General features: G+C 44.2%; 1 protein-coding gene across 4 annotated transcripts in view; it reads right to left on the bottom strand.

Moving 5' to 3' along the window:
* The window catches only part of pex5la (peroxisomal biogenesis factor 5-like a), a 128,491-nt gene that overhangs the window by 71,390 nt on the left and 40,213 nt on the right, over positions 1 to 16,888 (bottom strand). The window contains exon 2 of one of the 4 annotated variants that reach the window (XM_085266027.1): positions 10,254 to 10,311. The exons of 2 other annotated variants lie outside the window; for them this stretch is intronic. In XM_085266027.1, coding sequence (XP_085122153.1) covers positions 10,254 to 10,262 — 9 coding nt within the window. In that variant the 5' untranslated portion in view covers positions 10,263 to 10,311. Of the gene's footprint in view, positions 1 to 10,239; positions 10,312 to 16,888 lie in introns of all 4 variants that reach the window. One more of the 4 variants, XM_085266025.1, reaches the window with a different exon arrangement.

The raw sequence follows: 16,888 nt of genomic DNA on the forward strand, positions 1-16,888 counted from the left end.
GGCTTGCAGACCTTCTGTGCTGTTCAATTTAATTTCTCAACAAGGTGGCAGATTTTCTGTTTTTCTGAATTATTACATGTACGTTACTGTTTTTAGTAATCCATGACTTCAGACAGGGTTCTGATCGCTCCCAAATTAGGAAGCAGTTTCTTCAGCCAATGGCAAAACAAGGAGTCTGTCATAGAAGTTTATTATAGATGACTTGGTTCCCACGGAGCCCTAATCTCAGTGTCATGGAGTCAGTGTGGGATTATATCAGGAGACACCGAGACTGTCTTTAAATATGAAGAATTAAAAATATTTAAACATATCTGAGCTTAATCAGATGTTTATTAAACAACAATATTTCATATGGGGCTATTAAGGATTTATCTTTCGGTCTAAGACTTTGAAATTTCAGTAAATGGCACAACTATTACATGCTTTAATCAGCCCTCTGAAGTGATCACTGCTGTTCAAACCTGTCTCTAACTCCAAGCAATTAGAATATGTCGTTTTTAATTAACTCCGCCATGGCCGGTTCCAAGCCCGGATGAGAAAGGAGGAGAGTTGGGCGTCGGGCTAGCAACCCGTACCTGTAAAAAACCCTACCGCTACAGAAATGACAAACGAAAGCAGAAGTTTTGGACAATGTGGCTGGAATTCTACTTCAAACAGGATGAGGGTGCTGGAAGAAACCAAAAATGGCATCCAGCGCCCGATGGAAGCATTATTCTCTGCCAAAACCATCACAAGAATTGGGACATGGAACGTTCGCACGTTATATCAGAGCGGACGGCTGGCTCAACTTTTGAAGGAGTTTGACGATTATCAGCTAGACATCCTTGGAATCAATGAAATGAGGTGGATAGAGAGTGGCCGAATTATCAGCGATGGCAAGACGATCTTGTACTTGTGTCATGAAGATCGACATTAACATGGAGTGGGGTTCGTATTGAGCAAAGAAGCCGTGAGCGCACTCGTTGTTTGGAAACCTGTTAACGACAGCATCATCACAGCTCGTTTTGGATTTGGACACGCCAAGAAGACCATTGTGCAAGTCTATGCACCAACGGACAATACGGAAGACGCTTTCAAGGACAATTTCTATGATCAGCTGCAAGACATCTTTAATGACATCCCGAATTACGACCTTAAGATCCTCATCGGAGACTTTAATGCCCAGCTGGGCGGCGACCGATTGGGATTGAAGACAGTGGTTGGATCGCATGCATCTTCAACGCATCTCAGCGATAACGGCGAACGATTAGTATCCTTCTGCGAGCACAATGGGCTGTGCGTTGGAAATACATACTTCCAGCACCGAGAGATCCACAAGAAGACATGGCGGTCACCGGATGGGCGTACATTCAATGAAATTGATTTTATCTGCATCAGCCAAAAATGGAGGTCGGCTTTGCAAGACATAAGGGCATGTCAAAAAGCAGATGTTGGATCTGACCACCACCTAGTCAGAGCGGAAGTCAAATTCAAACTTCGGAAACAAAGACAGCCCGCACCAAATGCACCGTTCGCAATCGAGAAGCTCAAGGACCCGACCGTTGTCAATGGCTTCACTTTAGAGCTGCAAAATCATTTCACCCTCCTTGGAGAAATGGAAGACGTCGAAGGCCTCTGGACTGGCCTCAGGGACGCCACTGTGGAGTCCGCCCAAAACACCATCAGAAGACGCAGAGGAAAGAGAAGCGAACAGTGAATCCAAGGAAGAACATGGGAACTGATCGATGAGAGAAAAATTGCGAAGCTCAAAAGAGAGCAGGCCAAAACTGAACAAGCCAGAGAGGAAGGAACCCGATGCTACGCAGAATTAGATCAGCTAGTGAAGAAAAGCTGTCGGAAAGACAAGAAAGAATGGCTAGAATGAAAAGGTGCCGAAACTCAGGAAGCAGCGGATTGGAATGATTCCAAGACCCTATACCGCATCGTAAACAAGCTTACTGGATCGAGGACCAATGCAAATGTCACAGTCGAGGACAAAAATGGGAAGCTCTCGATCGCCCAAGAAGAGCAAAACAAACGATGGGCCGAACACTTCCAAGAGACCCTTAACCAGCCAGAGTCCACCAAGACATACAATTTCAAGGCGGAGGATTCCCAAGATGAACTTGGGGTCAATACTGGCAGAATCACCATCGAGGAAGTGAAGATCGCAATCACGAGCCTTAAGAACAACATAGTGGCTGGCCTAGGCGAAATACCAGCAGAGCTCCTGAAACACGGCGGCCAAGCCATGGTGGAAGAACTGACGACCCTGTTCAACAAGTGCTGGCAAAGTGGCAGTGTCGGAGGACTGGCGGAAGGGCGCCATAGTCAAGCTACCAAAGAAGGGCCACACCTCCGAGTGCACCAACTGAAGAGGCATCACCCTCCTCTCTGTGCCTGGCAAGGCATTCTGTACCGTCCTCCTTCGACGACTGAGGAGTGCCCTCAACCAACGTCTACTAGAAGAGCAAGCTGGGTTCCGGATAGGCCGATCATGCACAGAACAGATTTTCATCTTAAGAAACATCATCGAACAGTGCGTCAAGTACCGACAACAACTCGCCATCAATTTCGTCAACTTCAAGTAGGCCTTCGATAGCATCCACCACGATTCTCTTTGGCAGATGCGGCACTTGTATGGTGTCCCTACCATCTTCATCAACATCTTCAAGGACCTGTACTTGCGATCATGCTGTTACGTTAAGACCGGAAATGGCCACACCGACTTCGTCGAAATCACCACCGGCATCAGGCAGGGCTGCATCCTGTCACCTCTACTTTTTCTCGTTGCCCTCGACTACGTCATGCGGCAAGCCGGATGTCAAATGCCGCATTGGAAAGGCAGCTGCGGTATTTCGGAGGATGAACAAGATCTGGTCCTCCCCGACCATCTCCCTCAAGATCAAAAACCGCTTGCTTAATTTAATCGTGATCCCAGCCGCCATTTATGCCAGCGAGACTTGGAAGGTGTCGGCCTGCATCAACACCAAACTCGACGTCTTTCAGCAGCGATGTCTTCGCCGGATTCTGAGGATCCTCTACACCGACCACATCACCAACAAGGAGATCCTGCGAAGGAGTGGCACAGTCAAACTTCACAACATTGTTGCACGCAAAAGGCTCCGACTGGCCGGCCATATCCTCCACATGGATGACGCACAGATTCCAAAAACAGTGATGCGCTTGCAACCCCTGGGCGTTAAAAGACCATGAGGACGTCCCCGCAACACCTGGTGAAGGTCATTCCATCAAGACCTAAAGACATTGAATATAACGTTGGATGAAGCTGAAGCCCGGGCACAAGATCGAGCCTGGTGGCGTTCGTTTGCCGCCCAATATGCCACATAAAGCATGGGAGGATCTAAGTCTAAGTAAGTAAGTTTTTAATTGTTCATCTAAGTCGTGGCAATAAATGAAAAAAAAAAAAACAACTAACTGAAACACACAAAAACATTATTTACAAAAAAGGCAGTTTGTTTCTCCTTCTAAGGTTACATTTCAGAGGTTAGAACTATATCATTTATAACATTTTTGAACATCTGTAACATTCTTACTGACAGGAGTCCGTTGAGTTTGTACTGATACAGTGGGGGAAATAATTATTTCATTAGTTTGTAGTGCAAAAACATTACATAAAAGTTATACTTAAATAGATTTTGGTTGATATTTTTCACTACCACAACAATTACAGACTGTTCAATTCTTGGAAGTAAGCAAAATTACAAATTTAGCCGAGGAATAAATAATAATTACCCCCAGTCAAAGGAGCTTGGAAAGAAAAGCGTCTGGACTTCTTTAAGTTGCTTGAAGACGTTTCACCTCTCATCCGAGAAGCTTCTTCAGTTCTAAGGTCAAATGGTGGAGAGTCCCAGATATAAACCTAGTGGGAGTTTCCCCCCACAGAGGGACAAAAGGACCCCCTGATGATCCTCTAATCGCCTGAGCCAAGGTGTGAAACTGGGTGTGGGTCCCAATCAGCCAGAGTTTCGGGTGTGTTCATTGTGAAACCTGGCCCCACCTTATCATGTGAATTCCTGAGGTCAGATGGCCCAGGATGTGAGTGGGCGTTAAGGCGTCTGGGAAGGGATCTCAAAACTGGATTATAGATGGCAGAGAGTTGGTGTCGTAAACCCCCGCCTCTGTTCAAAGATGGTCGCTCACAGTGGACATAGATGGCTTCTTTCACTCCTCTTTCGAACCATCTGTCCTCTCCTCATCTGTCCTCCAGGTTTCACAATGAACACACCCGAAACTCTGGCTGATTGGGACCCACGCCCAGTTTCACACCTTGGCTCAGGCGATTAGAGGATCATCAGGGGGTCCTTTTGTCCCTCTGTGGGGGGTTACTCCCACTAGGTTTATATCTGGGACTCTCCACCATTTGACCTTAGAACTGAAGAAGCTTCTCGGATGAGAGGTGAAACGTCTTCAAGCAACTTAAAGAAGTCCAGACGCTTTTCTTTCCAAGCTCCTTTGACTACGATGACCTGGATGACTGAGAACCTTCACAGACAATAATTACCCCCACTTTATAGATACAGACAGTTTATGGCCACAATTGTATTTAAGTTGCTTTTTAAATACAAATCATCTCCCACGATCAGGAAAGAGAGAATATAAAAATAACAGTGTGTGATATACTCATATTGGACTTATTGGCTGTTTAGCTGTCTCCATCTACACTCAGATGTAACAATCTGCTAACAATGGCAGGTTTTATTTATTGAGATTTTGCAGTTCAGTGGAAATTATGTTTTTATTTTTGTTTGCCAGCTTTTTATGGCTGGATTATCTGTATTTGAAATGTTCCTGCTGGTATTAATGCCACATGCTGAGTTTAACATTTAAAAACTTTTGTTGAAAATGTCCTTTAACTACTGACAACGTTCTCTGTGGGCAGTTTGAGACTAAATCTTGTGAAACATGATATCCCCCCTAAGCAGTTTAAAATTACACAAGCCTGTGAGCATTAATTATTCCTTATGTAAGTCACTATCTCCTCATTTAAAACCAGATTACACTGTAGTGCGCTGCCAGGTGATGCATCTCATACAACAAAGATAAAGTGGCCTGCAGTAATGAGCAATATTATATTTTGAGTGAGACAATAGTTACTTTTATGTCTTACTTGGCATTCAGTGGACACATTTTACATTACTTTTACACAAAGAAATTCATTTGTTTCACAAAAACTGTTTTAGGAATTAAAGTTTATCACATTAGATTTTTTTCCTTTTATCAATGTTGTGTATGTTTTACACTGTGAGCTCACAGGAGATGATTAAATGACACCATTATATCTCTGGTAGCTCACTGGGACCAGTTTGACTATATGTGAACACTGTGAGTTTTGTAAAACTTTATATCCAACCATGTATTTTAAAATTTACCACAAGCTTTTATGTTCATTACATAAAAAAATATAGAATTTCAAGTTGCAGTTTCCTCTGCGTCTTCCAATGTTATTGATCAGAAGACACAGAGGAAAGAGAAACGAACAGTGGATCCAAGGAAGAACATGGGAACTGATCGATGAGAGAAAAATTGCGAAGCTCAAAAGAGAGCAGGCCAAAACCGAACAAGCCAGAGAGGAAGGAACCCGATGCTACGCAGAATTAGATCGGCTAGTGAAGAAAAGCTGTCAGAAAGACAAGAAAGAATGGCTAGAATGAAAAGGTGCCGAAACTCAGGAAGCAGCGGATCGGAATGATTCCAAGACCCTATACCGCATCGTAAACAAGCTTACTTGTGATCGTGGCTCAAGAGTTGGGAGTTCGCCTTGTAATCGGAAGGTTGCCGGTTCGAGCCCCGGCTCGGACAGTCTCGGTCGTTGTGTCCTTGGGCAAAACACTTCACCCGTTGCCTACTGGTGGTGGTCAGAGGGCCCGGTGGCGCCAGTGTCCGGCAGCCTCGCCTCTGTCAGTGCGCCCCAGGGTGGCTGTGGCTACAATGTAGCTGCCATCACCAGTGTGTGAATGTGTGCGTGAATGGGTGGATGACTGGATATGTAAAGCACTTTGGGGTCCTTAGGGACTAGTAAAGCGCTATATAAATACAGGCCATTTACCATTTACTGGATCGAGGACCAATGCAAACGTCACAGTCGAGGAAAAAAATGGGAAGCTCTCGATCGCCCAAGAAGAGCAAAACAAACAATGGGCCGAACACTTCCGAGAGACCCTTAACCAGCCAGTCCACCAAGACGTACAATTTCAAGGTGAAGGATTCCCAAGATGAACTTGGGGTCAATACTTGTATGTTCATTGCATAAAAAAATATAGAATTTCAAGTTGCAGTATTCTTATTGATAAATCCTGTATATTGAGGGTCCTGCAGTATCTTAGCTGTTCCTAGTACTGTGCTCTTCTGGACAAAGATCTCCGATGTTGTTCCTGGGATCTGCTGGAGCCACTCACCTAGCTTGGGAGTCACTGCACCTAGTGGTCCGATTACCACTGGAACCACTGTTATCTTCACCCTCCACATCTTCTCCAGCTCTTCTCTGAGCCCTTGGTACTTCTCCAGCTTCTCGTGTTCCTTTTTCCTGATGTTGCTGTCATTTGGCATCACTACATCTATCACTGTTTCTCAGTTAGCGTGGATGTTGGGTGTCAAAGATCCCATAGGTCCCTCATCCCACTCATGTAACCTCTTCTGCTTGGGTTAATATAGTAGCATTCCAACAGTGACCTATTTTTCCTCTCTTGCCCAACGATGCCCTTCTCTCTGTTGGAGTAGCCCACTTCTCATCAGGGTGCCCTGGTTCCTCTTCATCTGACGCAGACCTTTTTAATCCGGGCAAGTCCGAGCGAGTATGGCTTCATATAAATAAAACACCCAGCACGCCCCTGCGGGCGGTTTATCCTTTAAGCTCGGGTCCTCTACCAGAGGCCTGGGAGCTTGAGGGTCCTGCGCAGTATCTTAGCTGTTCCCAGGACTGCGCTTTTCTGGACAGAGATCTCCGATGTTATTCCCGGGATCTGCTGGAGCCACTCGCCTAGCTTGGGAGTCACCGCACCTAGTGCTCCGATTACCACGGGGACCACCGTTACCTTCACCCTCCACATCCTCTCCAGCTCTTCTCTGAGTCCTTGGTATTTCTCCAGCTTCTCGTGTTCCTTCTTCCTGATATTGCTGTCATTCGGAACCGCTACATCGATCACTACGGCCGTCTTCTTCTGTTTGTCTACCACCACTATGTCCGGTTGGTTAGCCACCACCATTTTGTCCGTCTGTATCTGGAAGCCCCACAGGATCTTAGCTCGGTCATTCTCCACCACCCTTGGGGGCATCTCCCATTTTGATCTCGGGACTTCCAGGTTATAGACCCCAGCCTCTATGGATCTTGTACTCAGAGCTTGTTCTTGTGCTGCCATGATTAGTGCCTCTGTGCTGTCTTTCAGTCCAGCTTTGTCCAGCCACTGGTAGGATTTCTGGATATCAGCCACCTCCTCTATCTGCCGGTGGTACATACCATGCAGGGGCCTGTCCTTCCACGATGGTTCCTCGTCTCCCTCCTCTTTCTTGGGTTTCTGCTGCCTGAGGTATTCACTGAGCACTCGGTCAGTTGGGGCCATCTTCCCAATGTATTCTTGGATGTTCGTTGTCTCATCCTGGACTGTGGTGCTGACACTCACCAGTCCCCGGCCCCCTTCCTTCCGCTTAGCGTACAGCCTCAGGGTGCTGGACTTGGGGTGAATCCCTCCATGCATGGTAAGGAGCTTTCTTGTCTTAATGTCAGTGGCTTCTTTCTCCTCCTTTGGCCAGCCTATTACCCCAGCAGGGTACCTGATCACGGGCAGGGCGTACGTGTTGATGGCCCGGATCTTGTTCTTACCATTCAGCTGACTCCTCAGGACTTGCCTGACCCTCTGCAGGTACTTGGTGGTTGCAGCTTTTCTAGCGGCCTCTTCGTGGTTCCCATTTGCCTGCGGGATCCCCAGGTACTTGTAACTGTCCTCTATGTCTGCAATGTTGCCTTCTGGTAGTTCAATCCCCTCAGTTCTGACTACCTTCCCTCTCTTTGTTACCATCCGACTACACTTCTCCAGTCCGAACAACATTCCAATGTCATTGCTGTATAGCCTGGTAGTGTGGATCAGTGAATCGATGTCTCGTTCACTCTTGGCATACAGCTTGATGTCATCCATGTACAGGAGGTGGCTGACAACTGCTCCGTTCCGTAGTCGGTATCCGTATCCAGTCTTGTTAATGATCTCACTGAGGGGGTTCAGGCCTATGCAGAACAGCAGTGGGGACAGAGCATCTCCTTGGTAGATCCCGCACTTGATGGTGACTTGTGCTATGGGCTTGGAGTTGGCCTCTAGTGTTGTACGCCACATCCCCATTGAGTTCCTGATGAAGGCTCTCAGGGTCCTGTTGATCTTATATAGTTCTAGGCATTCCAGTATCCAGCTGTGGGGCATTGAGTCATAGGCCTTCTTGTAATCAATCCAGGCAGTGCACAGGTTTGTCAGTCTGGTCTTGCAGTCTCGGCTGACTGTTCTGTCTACCAGTAGCTGGTGTTTTGCGCCTCTGGTATTCTTGCCAATTCCTTTCTGTGTCTCGCTCATGTATTGACCCATGTGCCTGTTCATCTTAGCCGCTATGATGCCTGACAGGAGCTTCCATGTAGTACTGAGGCAGGTTATTGGTCGGTAGTTGGAGGGGACTGGTCCCTTCTTGGGGTCCTTGGGGATCAGGACCGTCCGGCCTTCAGTTAGCCATTCCGGGTGTCTCTCGTTAACTAGCAGCTGGTTCATTTGTGCTGCCAGACGCTCGTGGAGTGCAGTCAGCTTCTTCAGCCAGTAGGCGTGAACCATGTCGGGCCCTGGTGCTGTCCAACTCGTTATACTGGAGACCCTTTCTTGGATATCTGCCACTGTGATGGTTACTGGACCCTGTTCAGGGAGGTTGCTATGGTCTGCCCTCAGATCCACTAGCCACCGAGCATTGCCGTTATGGGTTGCGTCCTTCTCCCATATGCTCTTCCAGTATTGCTCCGTCTCCAGACTTGGTGGTGCTGTTCTCTTATTGTTCCCTTGCCACTGAGAGTACACTTTTGCTCTGTGGAGAACAGCTGGTTTATTCTCCTGCCTTCTATCTCTCTGGTGTACCTCCTCAAGCGGCTGGCCAAGGCTGTGAGTCTTTGCTTGGCAGTTTCCAAGGCCTCAGGTATGGACAGTTTGCTGTATTTCTTATGCACCTTCTTTGCCGCACCTTTCTGCAACTCCGTTAGTTGGCTAACCTCCCTCCGTGCTACTTTGATCTTAGCCTCTAGCCTCCTTCTCCATGCAGGGTACTGCCCCTTGTGGCTATTCAACTTGTAGCCAAGCATCTCACTGATCACTGCTGCCGTATTGTAGATCAGCTTGTTAGTGTCGGTAATCGTGGTTGTAGGTATTGTCCGTAGTGCTGCATTAACATCATCTAACAGACCTACTGAAGGTACTTCACGTAATCTTGGTAACCGGCTACGGGGGATCCAGGTTTCAAGCTTGGCCATGATCCTATTTTTCAGGTATATATATAAATATAAATATCTCCCTCACCAAAATACATGACTACACAATTTGTGTATTTATTTTAGAAGTGACTTTTTTTTATATTTGCATAAACTCACCCTGGGTCAACACACCTGATTCAAATTATTAGTTCATTCCCAGGCCTCTGGAGAATTTCAAGACATGTTGAGGAGGTCATTTAAATCAGCTGTGTTGAGTCAGGGACACATTTAAAACCTGCAGGACACCGGCCCTCGAGGCCTGGAGTTGGACACCTCTGGTCTATGGGGATTAAAAATTTTTTTTAAACAGCATTAACGACCCTTCATTACTTCAATTTCCTTCTGTTTAGCGTTGGCTTAATTTGTCAGGTTGCTGCTTGGTATAAGGGCTGTATTGGTGTGGTGGTTTCAGTGTTTTTTTTTTGAGGAAATTTGTTTTGAATTCCTATTTTAAAATAACTATTTATTAAGGAAATACTAGAGAAAATCTATAAGGTTAAATGGCGACAGCAGCATATAAGAGCAGAGAAACATTTTTAGATAAAAAGTGCAAATAGTCACTTTTATCAACCATTGGTTGATGAAAGTTTCACTGAGATATCACAGATATATTCAGATATGGTGATAAATAAGGACATAACATCAATTCTTTACTTTATGGTCAGAAACGTGGACACAGCTTGTGTGCCATGTTAGCCACATGGTACAGTATGAAGTAGTTTCTGATGCATGTCTTTGCGCTGCTGGCTCACCTCTAGCGTCTCACCTCTTTCATGTTTTCCTCTTAGCTTCAGAGAGAAGCCGCAAACAATAGCTGGGTCCCTCTGTGGAAATGGAAAATTGATCACAGTCAGGGATGAGCTTATCCTCTGTGGGTTTGAGTGGAAAATGTTTGCTGCACTACTGAGTGCAGTGAGCTGATATATGGTGGCAAATAATAATAATAAGCGGTCCACTGGAGCATTGTGACTGACTCAAACAGAAGATGTAAATAAATAAGGCAGACTCTCCACATACAAATCTGTTCCTTCACAAACGCTAAAGTTCAGATTTCAGAGCAGAGCTGCACTCAGACCTCTGCTGCTGAGAAGAAGCGGTGCTTTGTCCCTGACACAGAGAACAGACAAGCATCTCTGATGAATACGTTTGGACATGTGGTGGAATGGGCTAGCATTAACATTCATACATCCTAAATCTATCACATGAAGACATACAGTATGAAAAGTCTCAGGCCCTTCTGTATCTTTTATATTTGGTTTGGAAAATAAACAGAAATAGTTACGAGAATTTATTGAAAGGTGAAAGCATGTCCAGTCTACGTTCATTATTCCATCAGTTAACAATAATAACACCACTGACTGAAAAGCCCAAACTGTGACAGAGTGTGACGTATCATGTTTAAGTCTCTTTGGTAGTCTTAAGTGTGTCCAACTCCTCAAAAGCTGCTGTCCTACAGCGTTTAGCTGCATCCCTACTCCAACACAGTTGAATGAGATGGTTGGATTACCTCGTCAGCATGCCATCAAGCTTGGCAAAGGCCTAGTAACAAGCCATTCATTAGAGTCAGGTGTGTCGGAACAAGAGTGCATCTAAAAGCTGCAGCTCTCAGGGAAAAGCAACCTCTCTGTCTGACTCTCACTCGAGGACTGGAGTTGGACACCCCTGTCTAGTGCCTTGGTTATTCCTGTTTAGATTTTGATTATTTCGTATTTTCCCCTTTGTGTCTTTGCCCTTGGTCGATTTTGTATCTTCAGGTTTACTTAAGTTTTCCTATTGTCCAGCAGTAAAGCTGCTTTTTGACTTTAAGTTTCACCTCTGCGTACGAGCCTGCATTGGGTCCTTTCCTGCCTGCCTGCACGCAGACCGTGACACAGAGTTTCGACCATGTTGTACAGATGGCTGTACAAACTCATGATTAAGTCTGTCTTGGCCTCCTCTGTACCGTAGAACGTTTTGGTATTTTTCATAGATATGTGAAAAACCTCCAGAAAGCCCAGAGTACTGCTGAAGACCAGTTTGTTCCACAGTACTGTACATGTAAAATAATATTAGTCGTTACCTTTGAAAATACATTTTTCTCTTTGATGGAAAGGGAGAATGATGAGGTTCAGACAGAAATGCACCCCCTCCTTAAGATATTGATGTCAATAACTGACTTCCAGTAGTACTGTGAATAAGGCTTACACCTATAAATGTTACCATCACTTTTACTGCTGATATTTAAGCGTGACATTTCGTGCCATGTTTACTGGCCTTCATACTTGTTATGGGGATAGTTTCTTATAATGAATGGGGAACTTTGGCAGCAAACATGCCACGGAAAGCTGCAACCTGATGTGCTTGAAAAATAATTTAGGTAATTTATTGTGCTTACAGCAGCTCATCCATCACTGTCACAAACTATTGGCTCGCACGGTCCAGCGCGAGTCTTTGCAGCAGCAGCACATTAAGACGAAGCATTCCTTTGTTGGCGGCTAATACAAATCATGTTCAAAATTACTTCCTGCAGCTGAAGGAAATTTATGTTCCAGTACAAAAAACTGCACTCTACACTAAGGCTTGTCTGCTGAGAATATTTAGTACCCACTCGTGTTCCCTAGTAGTTTATAAAGACTTGAGAAATGTGACATTAAGTCAGTGTCGGGGTAGTAAGAGCTCTAGACATGTCTAACTCTCAAAGCCTAAAACTAATTTAAAGGACACTATTTAGTTTGTAAAGCAATGTTCTTTTGTGCTTGTGGGAAATTATCTTATTCAAATGCAATTATTCAAATGTGCACATGATTATAATCCTGAAACACAGCGTGGTGGATTCATTTCTCATGTCTAATCAGGTTTTTGATTCCTTGGTTACCTCATTTCCTCCATAACAACGCTGCAGTTCGAGCCACTGAAGTAATTAGATGCGTCAATGGCTGCGGAAAAGTTGTTTTTTAATTGTTTTGTGTTGTAATGTTATCTAATGTACCATACTGTAGCATAGTGTCACAGTTCTATAATAACAAAGAAGTGGTTCTTATTCTGACAACTATAATTTAAAACATTTCAACACCTGGTAAAACTAAGCATTGTGTGTGTGAGTGATTCTTTTAAAGAGGCATATTTAATTTCCTCTACATGTTAGACATGAAAATGTGCAGCGCAGTCCTTTGTGTGTGGTTAATGTGCAGCCGGTAAACTGATTTGGGGGCTTTGACACATTTTCCTGATACATTTGAAAATGACAGGACAAAAATTAAAATGTAATAAATGTTTAACTGCATGTGTCTTCCTGTCTTTATGCTGAGCTATGCTATAACTGGCTCCTCTTCACCTGTACCAATCTTCATCCCTTCCTCAAAGTCAGATTACACCAATTCATAGATTCATTTATTAAAATAACAATAAAAGTAAATTCAGTCTGGTATCTTGTGAAGTAAATCAACTTATCCTGTTCAACCACACATGGCTTGGTTGGTGATCTAACTAATTCCTTGCCTGGTGATTTCACAGAAAGGTCTGTGTGGATTTAAGCTCTGGTGACGCTTTAAGTGTCTCAGTCAACAAAAGAAGTTTCAGCGATTCACTGAAAACATTTATGCGGCTGCATTCCCGCACCAGCAGCATTTACTACTGTCAGGTTTGTGCTGCAAATCAGACCCAAGAAAAACTGTTTGACTTTGCTTTAGTGTCACACACAAAGGACAGCCTGTCTTGTAAGGTCAAAACACGAGAGACAGTCTTAAGAAAGTGTAAGAAAGTGTTAAAGACTGGAACACAAAAGCTGCCAGTGTTAGGGCTTTTTTTACTGTTACATGTATATTTTATTTATATTGTCTCTGTATTTATATATATGTGTGTGTGTATAACTCTGTAACTTCTGTCGGTGCTGTGCTTTTTTGGAAATCGAATTTCCCAGAGGAACCCACCCGAGGGATTAATAAAGTTCTATCTTATCTTATCTTATCTTAGACGCATCCGCAAATCGCTACCTTATCGTGGTGGAGGGGTTTGTGTGTCCCAGGGATCCCAGGGGCAATGTTGTCCAGGGGCTTCTAGCCCCTGGTAGGGTCTCCCATGGCAAATTGGTCCTGGGTGAGGGACCAGACAAAGAGCGATTCAGAAGACCCCTATGAGAAGACCATCGAGGAACAGTTCACCCTGCCTGGGATAGGATTAGCCGGCCCCGCCCTGGAGCCAAGGGAGGTGGCTGGGCCTTAGTCCAAGGGGCCCGGTAGGGCACGGCCCGAAAAAGGGATATGGGCCCATCTTCCTGCAGACCCACCACCCGCAGGAGGCACCGTAGGGTTCGGGTGCTTTGAGAGTTGAGCGATGCACAGGAGCAGAGGCCCTGGCGGACCGACCCCCGGCTACCAAGACATGTAGATGGTTAAAAGAATGACCCTAAAGTCTGTGGACACGATCTATTATATTCATATACATTACTAGTACAAACATCTACAGACATAAAGGATTCCAAGCTTGTTTACCATGTCTAAGGAGGAATGATGCAAGGAAGTATAAAAAAGATCCTGTTTTTACAAACAATCTGATGTGGATAAGATAAAAAAGCAGGGTCCCACTGAAAGAAAAATGTCTTCATAGTGCTATTAGAGACCAAATCCTCAGAGGCTCAATTTACCAGAGCTCAAACATGAAACCCAAATTCAAAAAACAAGCTGCTGTGGAGTGATGCTAACATATTATTTATTACAAGCCATGTCTCCCAACTAATGGTGGATCCAATGATGTTTACTGTGCTGCAGATGTAGTCCTCAATTTAACAGCAAAGAATTAATTAACTGCTGTTTCATTAACACTCTCCATAAAAAGGTTAGATTTATGTACAGGAAAATCATCATTCCACAGTTTCCCTGTAAACCTAATTTCAGTGCAGCAGAACTGGATCTATTTCATTATGGGGAGGATGTGCCATGGCAGAGCTTTCACAAAAATGAAGTGACACTCTGGGAAAGGCAGAGGACGGTAATGCCTTATAATGGGGATAGATGGTGAAAAGCTGTCCCTGAGGGTTTACAGACGGCTGCTCCCTAGGACAACTGAGAAAACATGGCTTAAATGAAATGAGAGCAAAGGCAGCATGCTACTGAGTGTGCACCAGACTACTATGGCCCAATCACCCATGAATCCATCTCTTCAGCTCACACCGGTAACAATCAAATGCAGTCAGTGACAGGATGCACAGTACATCTGATCAGGGTTCTCAGGACTTCACTTTTGTCATCTTACAGCCTTATTCAACCAAAATGTTGCTTGAGATTTTCACAAATTTATGAAAAATAAAAAAACCTAAATACAGCACGCATAAATGCTCACAGTCTTTCTACGCAATTACAAACTCAAGCCTTTTGAGTATGACGCGACAAGCTTGACACGCCTATTTTTGGGCAGTTTCTCCCATTTTTCTCTGCAGAGCCTCTCAAGCTCCATCAAGTTGGATGTGCACAGTCATTTTCTGATCTCTCCAGAAATATTCACTTGGGCTCAGGTCTGGGCTCTGGCTGCGCCACTCAGAGACATTCACAGAGTGGTACCAAAGCCATCAAGATTATCAGCAAGGATGTCTCTGTGCATCATTGTATACATCTTTCCCTCGACCCTGACTGTTGACCATAATATCCTATTAGAGCGATTAGAACATGCTGTAGGTATTACAGGTACTGTGCTGCAGTGGTTTGTATCATATCTATCTAATAGACTCCAGTTTGTGCATGTAAATGGAGAGTCCTCTTCACACACTGAGGTTAATTATGGAGTTCCACAGGGTTCAGTGCTAGGACCAATTCTGTTTACATTATACATGCTTCCCTTAGGCAGCATCATTAGAAGACATAGCATACATTTACACTGCTATGCAGATGACACCCAGCTCTATCTGTCCATGAAGCCAGATAACACACACCAATGAGTTAAACTGCAGGAATGTCTTAAAGACATAAAGACCTGGATGGCCGCTAACTTTCTGCTTCTTCATTCAAATCAAACTGAGGTTATTGTACTCGGCCCCGAAAATCTTAGAAATATGGTATCTAAGCAGATTCTTACTCTGGATGGCATTACCTTGGCCTCCAGTAACACTGTGAGGAACCTTGGAGTCATTTTTGACCAGGACATGTCCTTCAATGCACATATTAAACAAATATGTAAGACTGCTTTCTTCCATTTGTGTAACATTTTATATTTTTTATTTTTTATTCCTATTTATCCCCTTTGTATATTTTATTTATATTTGTTTCTGTATTTATATATATGTGTGTGTGTGTGTGTGTGTGTGTGTGTGTGTGTATATATAACAATTCTGTAACTGTAACTTCGGTCGTTGCTGTGCTTTTTTTGGAAATCGAATTTCCCAGAGGAACCCACCCGAGGGATTAATAAAGTTCTATCTTATCTTATCTTATCTTAACATCTCTAAAGTTAGAAATATCCTGTCTCAGAGTGACGCTGAAAAACTAGTTCATGCATTTATTACTTCCAGGCTGGACGACTGTAATTCATTACATGTAATTCATTACATGTAATTCATATTATTACTAGATATATTATATATTATTATTTTTTTTGCACTAACTTGTCTTGTAGCACCTTGGTTCCTGGAGGAACGTTGTTTCGCCTCACTGTGTATTTTTAAACTGTATATGGTTGAAGTGACAATAAAGTTGAACTTGAACTTGAACTTATTATCAGGAAGTCCAAAAAACTCCCTGAAAAGCCTTCAGCTGATCCAAAATGCTGCAGCAAGCGTCCTGACAGGGACTAGAAAGAGAGAGCAGATTTCTCCTGTATTGGCTTCCTGTTAAATCCAGAATTCAAAATCCTGCTCCTCACATACAAGGTCTTAAATAATCAGGCCCCATCTTATCTTAATGACCTTGTAGTACCATATCACCCTATTAGAGCACTTCGCTCTCGCTCTGCAGGCCTACTTGTTGTTCCTAGAGTATTTAAAAGTAGAATGGGAGGCAGAGCCTTCAGTTTTCAGGCCCCTCTTGTGTGGAACCAGCTTCCAGTTTGGATTCAGGAGACAGACACTATCTCTACTTTCAAGATCAGGCTTCAAACTTTCCTTTTTACTAAAGCATATAGTTAGGGCTGGACCAGGTGACCCTGAATCCTCCCTTAGTTATGCTGCAATAGACGTAGGCTATGGCGTATGGCATTTTGTCATTTCGAGTTGATTGGAGACCAAAACAGCCAATCAGATTTTTTTGCATCCAAGTCTGTGATTGGCTGGTTTTGTGGCACAAATATAACGGTGTACGGAAAGAGTTGAGCGCTCACAGGCAGAAATGTTGAGAGCCCAAATACAAAAACTGAGCGAGAGGGGCTGCTATTGTGCGTGTGTGCGTGCGTGTGTGTGTGTGTGTGTGTGTGTGTGTGCGTGTGTGTGCGTGTGTGTGT

This window comes from Mchenga conophoros, linkage group LG23, assembly GCF_057382185.1.
Source record: "Mchenga conophoros isolate Kocher_MC1m ecotype Shallow Benthic linkage group LG23, M_conophoros_male_GT1.1, whole genome shotgun sequence".
Taxonomy (NCBI): Eukaryota; Metazoa; Chordata; class Actinopteri; order Cichliformes; family Cichlidae; genus Mchenga; species Mchenga conophoros.